Source organism: Pongo pygmaeus, chromosome 21 (assembly GCF_028885625.2).
Source record: "Pongo pygmaeus isolate AG05252 chromosome 21, NHGRI_mPonPyg2-v2.0_pri, whole genome shotgun sequence".
In the NCBI taxonomy this organism is placed as follows: Eukaryota; Metazoa; Chordata; class Mammalia; order Primates; family Hominidae; genus Pongo; species Pongo pygmaeus.
In genome coordinates this window covers 64,875,124-64,882,102 of record NC_072394.2, presented here as the reverse complement: position 1 = coordinate 64,882,102, position 6,979 = coordinate 64,875,124, and the positions used below count along the sequence as shown (strand labels likewise).

Sequence of the window (6,979 nt, the reverse complement as noted above, 5' to 3'; positions counted from 1 at the left end):
GCCAAAGGTTCGTTCGTTCAGTCACACACTGGCATCGCTGTGGCTGGGCCTGTGCCAGGCCTGGCATCAGAGCCTTATGCTGGGCCTGCTATGCAGGAAGGCTCTCCTCCAAGTTGGCCCCCCTGGGAGCCAATGCAAACAGCATCTGCCCCCCAGCCTGCTAAAGAAAATGGGAGCAGGGACGACCAGGGTAATGGGTTTCAATCTATAAAAAAAAGTCTGAAGACCCAGCCTGGACAACATGGCCAGACTCCATCTCTACAAAAATCCAAATATGAGCTGGGTGTGGTGGCGTGTGCCAACAGTCCCAGCTATTTGGAGGGTGAGGTGGGAGGATCGCTTGAGCCCAGGAGGTCAAGGCTGCAGTGAGCCATGATTGCGTCACTACACTCTAGTCTGGGTGAGACCCTGTTTCAAAAAAAAAATCTGAATTTGGGAGGCCGAGGTAGGACTGCTTGAGCCCAGGAATTTGAGACCAGCCTGGGCAGCACAGCAAGACCCCATCTCTACAAAAAAATAGAAAAAATTAGCTTTGGCCAGGCGCAGTGGCTCACGCCTGCAATCCCAGCACTTTGGGAGGCCAAGGTGGGTGGATCATTTGAGGTCAGGAGTTCAAGACCAGCCTGGCCAACATGGTGAAACCCCATCTCTACTAAAAATACAAAAAAAAATTAGCCAGGTGGTAGTGGCACGTGCCTGTAATCCCAGCTACTTGGGAGGCTGAGGCAGGAGAATCACTTGAGCCTGAGAGGTGCAGGTTGCAGTGAACCGAGATCATGCCACTGTATTTCAGTCTGGGTGACAGAGTGAGAGCTTGTCTCAAAAAAAAAAAAAAAAAAAAAAAAAGACTAAGCCACATGTTGTGGCGCATGCGCAGGAGGTTGAGGCTATGGTGAGCCGTGTTCCTGCCAATGCACTCCAGCCTGGGTGACAGAGTGAGACCCTGTCTTAAAAAAAAAGAAGCCAGGCACGGTGGCTCATGCCTGTAGGATTACAATCCCAGCACTCTGGGAGGATCACCTGAGGTCAGGAGCTCGAGACCACCCTGGCCAACATCGTGAAACCCTGTCTCTACTAAAAATACAAAAATTAGCCAGGTGTGGTGGCACGTGCTTGTAATCCCAGCTACTCAGGACGCTGGGGCGGGAGAATCGCTAGAACCCGGGAGGCAGAGGCTGCAGTGAGCGAGATCGCGCCACTGCACTCCAGCCTGGGCAACAGAGTGAGACTCCGTCTCAAAAACAACAACAACAACAACAACAAAACAACATGAAGAAGAGAGAACTAGACAGCCTGTGCCCCACAAGGCCACAAGGCAGAATTCCTTGGGCAGCAAAACGGAGCATCGGACCTGTGGTGAAAGCCATTCGGGAGACTGCCACAAAGGAAGACAACGGATCATCGTCTGCATGCCTGTTCTCCATGTGTCCCCAGCTAGTTAATGATCAGATTTCCTGAGTGCCCCCAGCGAGGAAGTGGGGGCGGGAGGAAAGCTGTTCCGGCCTGACCGAACACATGTCACATTCTCATTCCCAGAGCTGCCTGTGATGATCCTAGTTAGTGGGAGTCTCTTCTGATTTCTTTCTGCCCCTGCACCGTTGAGTAAGACGGAAAGCCTCAAATCCAGAGCTGCTCAGCTGAAGGCATGGCAGCCCTGGAGCCCTGTAAAACCACGGGCAGCCCCAACACCTCAGCACCTTTTTTTTTTTTTTTTTTTGAGACAGAGTTTCGCTCTTGTTGCCCAGGCTGGAGTGCAATGGCGCGATCTCAGCTCACTGCAACCTCCGTCTCTATCTGCTCCCGCCCGCCTCGGCTTTCCAAAGTGCTGGGATTATAGGCGTGAGCCATAGCGCCTGGCAGCCTCAGCACATTTTTAAGTGTAACCCAGTGGTTCTCAAACGGAGACGATTTTGCCCCTGGGGCATCTGACAATGTCTGGAGTCATTTTAAATTGTCAGACTGGGCAATGCGGGTGCTACTGGCATCGTGGTGGAGGCCAGGGGTGCTGCAAACATAACACAGTGTGCACAACAGCGCCGGCAGTGCTGGCCAAACGCCATGGCCAGTTACACTGGATTCTGACTAAAGACTATCTTATGTTAATATTTTGCAGTTAGATGGACACATTTCCCCCCAAATGTGCTTTGTGTCTTTTTCTTTTCTTTTTTTTTGAGATGGAGTGTCTCTGTCACCCAGGCTGGAGTGCAGTGGCGTGATCTCAACTCACCTCTGCCTCCCCGGTTCAAGCGATTCTCCCACCTCAGCTTCCCGAGTAGCCGGGCTTAGCAGGCACCCTGCTAATTTTTGTATTTTTAGCAGAGATGGGGTTTCACCATGTTGGCCAGGCTGCTCTTGAACTCCTGACTGCAGGTCATCTACCTGCCTCAGCCTCCCAAAGCGCTGGGATTACAGGTGTAAGCCCCCACGCCTGGCCTTTCTTTTTCCTTTTTTTAAGACAAAGTCTCACTCTCTGTAGGCTGGAGTGTAATGGTGCAATCACGACTCACTACAGCCTCGACCTCCTGGGCTCGAGGGATCCTCGTGCCTCAGCCTTCCAAGTAGCTGGGATTACAGGCATGCACCACCATGCCCGACTACTTTATTTTTTGTAGAGACAGGTCTCGCTATGTTGCCTAGGCTGGTCTCAAACTCCTCGGCTCTAGCGATCCTCCTGCCTTGGCCTCCCAAAGTGCTGGGATTACAGGCATGGGCCACCACGACTGGTCACAGTCTTTTCATAGGTAGCTATAAAGTTATGTGTCCTCTGGTTCAGTCTTATATAGGACCCTCACTTATTTCAGAAAATCCAAAGAAGTTATTTTCAGGACTGTATGAAGGAGGTATAGCGTCTCATCAGAATCATTCAAATAATTCTAATTTAACATCAGGATGCAGACTGCTGTCCTTCCAGACTCCAGCATGATGCTCCTGTGCAAACTTGGAGGGCCAAACTGGGGCCTGCTCCCCGCTCACCAGCGCCCAGCACACACTGGGGAGAGGCGAGGCTGCAGTGGCCTCACAGTGTCCCAAGAGCACACCAGAGCCCTCCTGACGTCTGTGTAAAGGCCTCATCGGTGTGCCCTTCCCAGGCGTGGCCTTCTGAGTACTGTGTCCTGGCAGGGAGCCTGTGTTACATGATCTTTAGGCTTCTCTACATCTATCTGGTGACCCTTTGCCCTCTTGAAGGAGGACGAGAAGCATTTAAAAAACAGTGTTTGGCCTCTTACCTACCCAATTCCCTGAGAAAAACAAACTTGATCGACGTAGTGCTTTGAAATTTCACTGGCAGTGTAAGTCTCTAACACCTCCGGCCAGCTCAGAGTCACCAACACAGAGCCACTTCCTGCTAAGGACTCTCTCAAAGGAGGCTCCAAAAAACGTCCCAGAGCATTCTCCTTCGTATGCCCCATGCTCCAGCCACCGAGCCTCCTTCGGGCTGCCTTCACTGGGACAAACCTCCTGATGCCTCAGGACCTTGGCACGCCCTCTTCCTGTGCCTGGCTCATTCTCCTCTAGGAGGCCCTCGCTCCTGCAGTGCTCCCACCACACAGACCCTGTCCTCCTCCAGGGGCCCCATCCCACTCAGAGGGAAGGCGATATCTGCTTTATGGAGGCCCCCATGCCCACCTGTCCCTGTCACCTCCCGTCACACTGGCCTCCTCACTGTCCCAAGAGCTCCCGCTCTTCCATCTTCCAAGCTGATCTTTCCTCAGCTCCTTCAAAGCCCTGCTCACTGTTCCTGGGCAGAAAGGGCTTCCCCCTCCCTGGGCTGAGCCTGGGGCTGCCAGCCACTCCCCGCTGTGTCTTCATCCTGGAATTGTCCACACGGGCCAAATGCGGCCACCTGTGCCCCCACCTGGAAGGCGGGCTCCATGTGGGGCCCCCTGCTCTGTCCTCAGGACAGTCTGGCCCTGTGGGACCACCTTATGTCTCCGTAGCGAGACATAAGCTCTAAAAGTGCAGGGTTCGTGTCGCGGCCACACGCCAAGCACTCAGCCAGCGAGACTGGACGCGTGCCCAGTACGCGACAAACACTGGCAGAGTGAATGAATGTGAGAACCAGCATGCAGATCTAATGGTGAGCTTAGGGTATGAAAAGCCAGCTGGATGACTGAGGTGAGCGTATACAGAGGTAATTCTGAAAAACCTTACAGGCTCAGAGACTTAACGTTCTGGAAGGAACCCTGGAAGCCAGTTAGTTCCAGCTCATTGTTCCTCATGGCCATAAGAGAAATCTTCATTTTGTCTCGACAGGCGCGGCGGATGGGCACATCTGGAAACATCCAGAAAGCTTGCCTGTTCATAGCCGTAGGGCCGCTGCTGCTGGGCAGACGGCGCTGTCTGCGGTGCTCGGTAGCTTCCGTACTGCTGGCCTTGGCCTTGCTGGTAGCCGGGGTACTGCGATGGGGCTCCCTGGGCAGGCCCTGAGAAAACACCAGGAACTGTGAGGCCGGCCAAAACGGGCACATCTTTTTTTTTTTTCTTAACTTAAAAATTTTTTCTTAACTTAAAAAATTTTTTTAAAACTTCTTTTCCTTGAAAAATTCCTGTCTCAATGCATCAGCCTTTTGTCAATCTCCAGAACACCTGGTACCTGCATGTGCTCCGCATTAACTCCGTACAGCGAGGGTACCATGTAACCGACCCACCAGCCCCTCCAGCCCTGTGAGGTCCCAGGACTGTGCCCCAGGCCCCCCACCAGCATGGCGAGGGCTGATGGGCTCTCTCCATCACCCCAGAACTGCTGCTACCTGAAGGCAGGACAGCCCTCCAGAACCTGCTGGCATCAGTCACACTGGCTGCTGTAACTTGTAACTTAACTATCACAGGAGCTGCTGAAAACCTGCAGGCAGGTGAGACAGAGACATCGTCTCTAGGAAGGCTATGTCAAAGGCTCCGGAAAGAACTGATAGAGGCCAATTTTTTTTTTTTTTTTTTTTTTGAGACAGGGTCTCACTCTGTCACCCAGGCCAGGCTGGAGTGCAGTGGTACGATCTTGGCTCACCGCAACCTCCACCTCCCAGGCTCAAGTGATTCTCCTGCCTCAGCCTCCCAAGTAGCTAGGACCACAGGAGTGTGCCACCATGCCTGGCTAATTTTTGTATTTTTTGTAGAGATGGTCTCACTATGTCATCCAGGCTGGTCTCGAACTCCTGGGCTCAAGCAATCCTCCTGCCTCAGCCTCCCAAAGTGCTGGGATTACAGACATGAGCTACCACACTGAGCCTCAAGTAATTTTTTTTTAATTTTTATTTTTTGAGGAGGAGTCTCACTCTATTGTCTAGGCTGAAGTATGGTGGTGTGATCTCGGCTCACCGCAACCGCTACCTCCTGGTTCAAGCAATTCTCCTGTCTCATCTCCTGAGTAGCTGGGACTATAGGCCCCCACCACCATGCCCAGCTAATTTTTGTATTTTTAGTAGAGACAAGGTTTCACCATATTGGTCAGGCTGGTCTTGAACTCCTGACCTCAGGTCATCCGCCCACCTCAGGCTCCCAAAGTGCTGGGATTATAGGCGTGAGCCACCACGCCTGGCCTCCTCAAGTAATTTTTATACTATTTAATTAGTAATGGCTGTAAAGGGCTGAATAAGCATAGCAGAATCAGGTACGTGCCTCATAAGAAACCACATGTGTGGAGCTCATCCTGAGAACTGAGATTTTGCTCCAAAAAAAGACCTGGGGCAGCCCAGACCTTATTTTTCAGAAGTTTCCTGGGTGATTGTAAGCTGCAGTGAAGGCTGAGACCCACAGGCTTTGACCTGCTCTGTCAAAGAGGTCGAAGCTGGGACTGAGGCATGCAGGTGACAGATAGACGGGACACTGGCTCCCATCACAGGCCACGTGGGCAATGAATTTATGTTTAAGTTAAAATAAGATGTTTCAGGTCTACATGCAGGGATGTTTCTAACTTTTCTGGAAACCTAAAGGTATTCACAATAAGTTTATTACACATCTGCCTGAGCACCAGGGTCACTGAGCACGTACCCACATGTGGCAAGGGCAGGGGTGGGCGCTGGGGGGCCCCGAGGACCGTGCTCCCCTCTTACCGTAGCCCTGCTGCTGCCCGGGGTAGCTCTGCTGGCTGGGGTACTGAGCACGTACCCACATGTGGCAGGGGCAGGGGTGGGCGCTGGGGGGCCCCGAGGACCGTGCTCCCCTCTTACCGTAGCCCTGCTGCTGCCCGGGGTAGCTCTGCTGGCTGGGGTACTGCTGCTGGGAGTACGTCTGCTGCTGCGCAGCGCCCTGCTGGTACCCGGCCTGCTGCTGGCTGTACTGGGAGTTTCCTGGAGGGAGGGAGGAGACACGGAAATGACTTTCCCCACCTGGGCTAAGGGGGCTCATTCTGTAGCCCACTCACCACACAGTAACTCTGGAATCCCAAAACCAAATCCATTGCTTCGGCGTGTTTATTTTTTCACAACCATTCAAATACTATACTACACTTTTATCTTAGAGAAATACAAATGGAAAGCTAAGAAACGAAATGGTTAATATGACAACTAAGACAGAGACGAACGCCAGCGTCGCGGGTCAAACTGCTCCCCAGAGAGATGCTGACATCCTAACTCCAAGTACCTGTGAATGGAACCTTATTTGGACATAGGGTCTTTGCAGATATAATTTTTTTTTTTTTTTTTTTCAGAGACAGGGCCTCGCTCTGGCACCCAGGCTGGAGTGCAGTGGTGCGATCAGAGCTCACTGAAGCCTCCATCTCCCTGGCTCAAGTGTTCCTCTCACTTCAGCCTCCTGAGTAGCTAGGACTACAGTGTGTGCCAGCGTGCCCAGATAATTTTTTTTTTTTTTTTTTTTTTTTTTTGAGATGGAGTCTTGCTCTGTCGCTGGAGTGCAGTGGCGAGATCTCGGCTCAGTGCAAGCTCCACCCGCCGGGTTCACGCCATTCTCCTGCCTCAGCCTCCTGAGTAGCTGGGACTACAGGTGCCCGCCGCAACGCCAGGCTAATTTTTTGTATTTTTAG

General features: G+C 52.4%; 1 protein-coding gene across 7 annotated transcripts in view; it reads right to left on the bottom strand.

Annotated features, from left to right (window-relative positions):
* Positions 1–6,979, bottom strand: part of SS18L1 (SS18L1 subunit of BAF chromatin remodeling complex) — a 40,023-nt gene that overhangs the window by 3,449 nt on the left and 29,595 nt on the right. For all 7 annotated transcript variants that reach the window (XR_010125114.1, XR_010125115.1, XR_010125116.1 and 4 more), the window contains 2 exons: positions 6,168–6,287; positions 4,297–4,424 (listed from right to left, as the gene is read on the bottom strand). Coding sequence is in view for 4 of the 7 variants with exons in the window: in XM_054468095.2 (XP_054324070.1) it covers positions 4,297–4,424; positions 6,168–6,287 (248 nt within the window). In the remaining 3 variants the exon portion in view is untranslated. The remainder of the gene's footprint in view (positions 1–4,296; positions 4,425–6,167; positions 6,288–6,979) is intronic.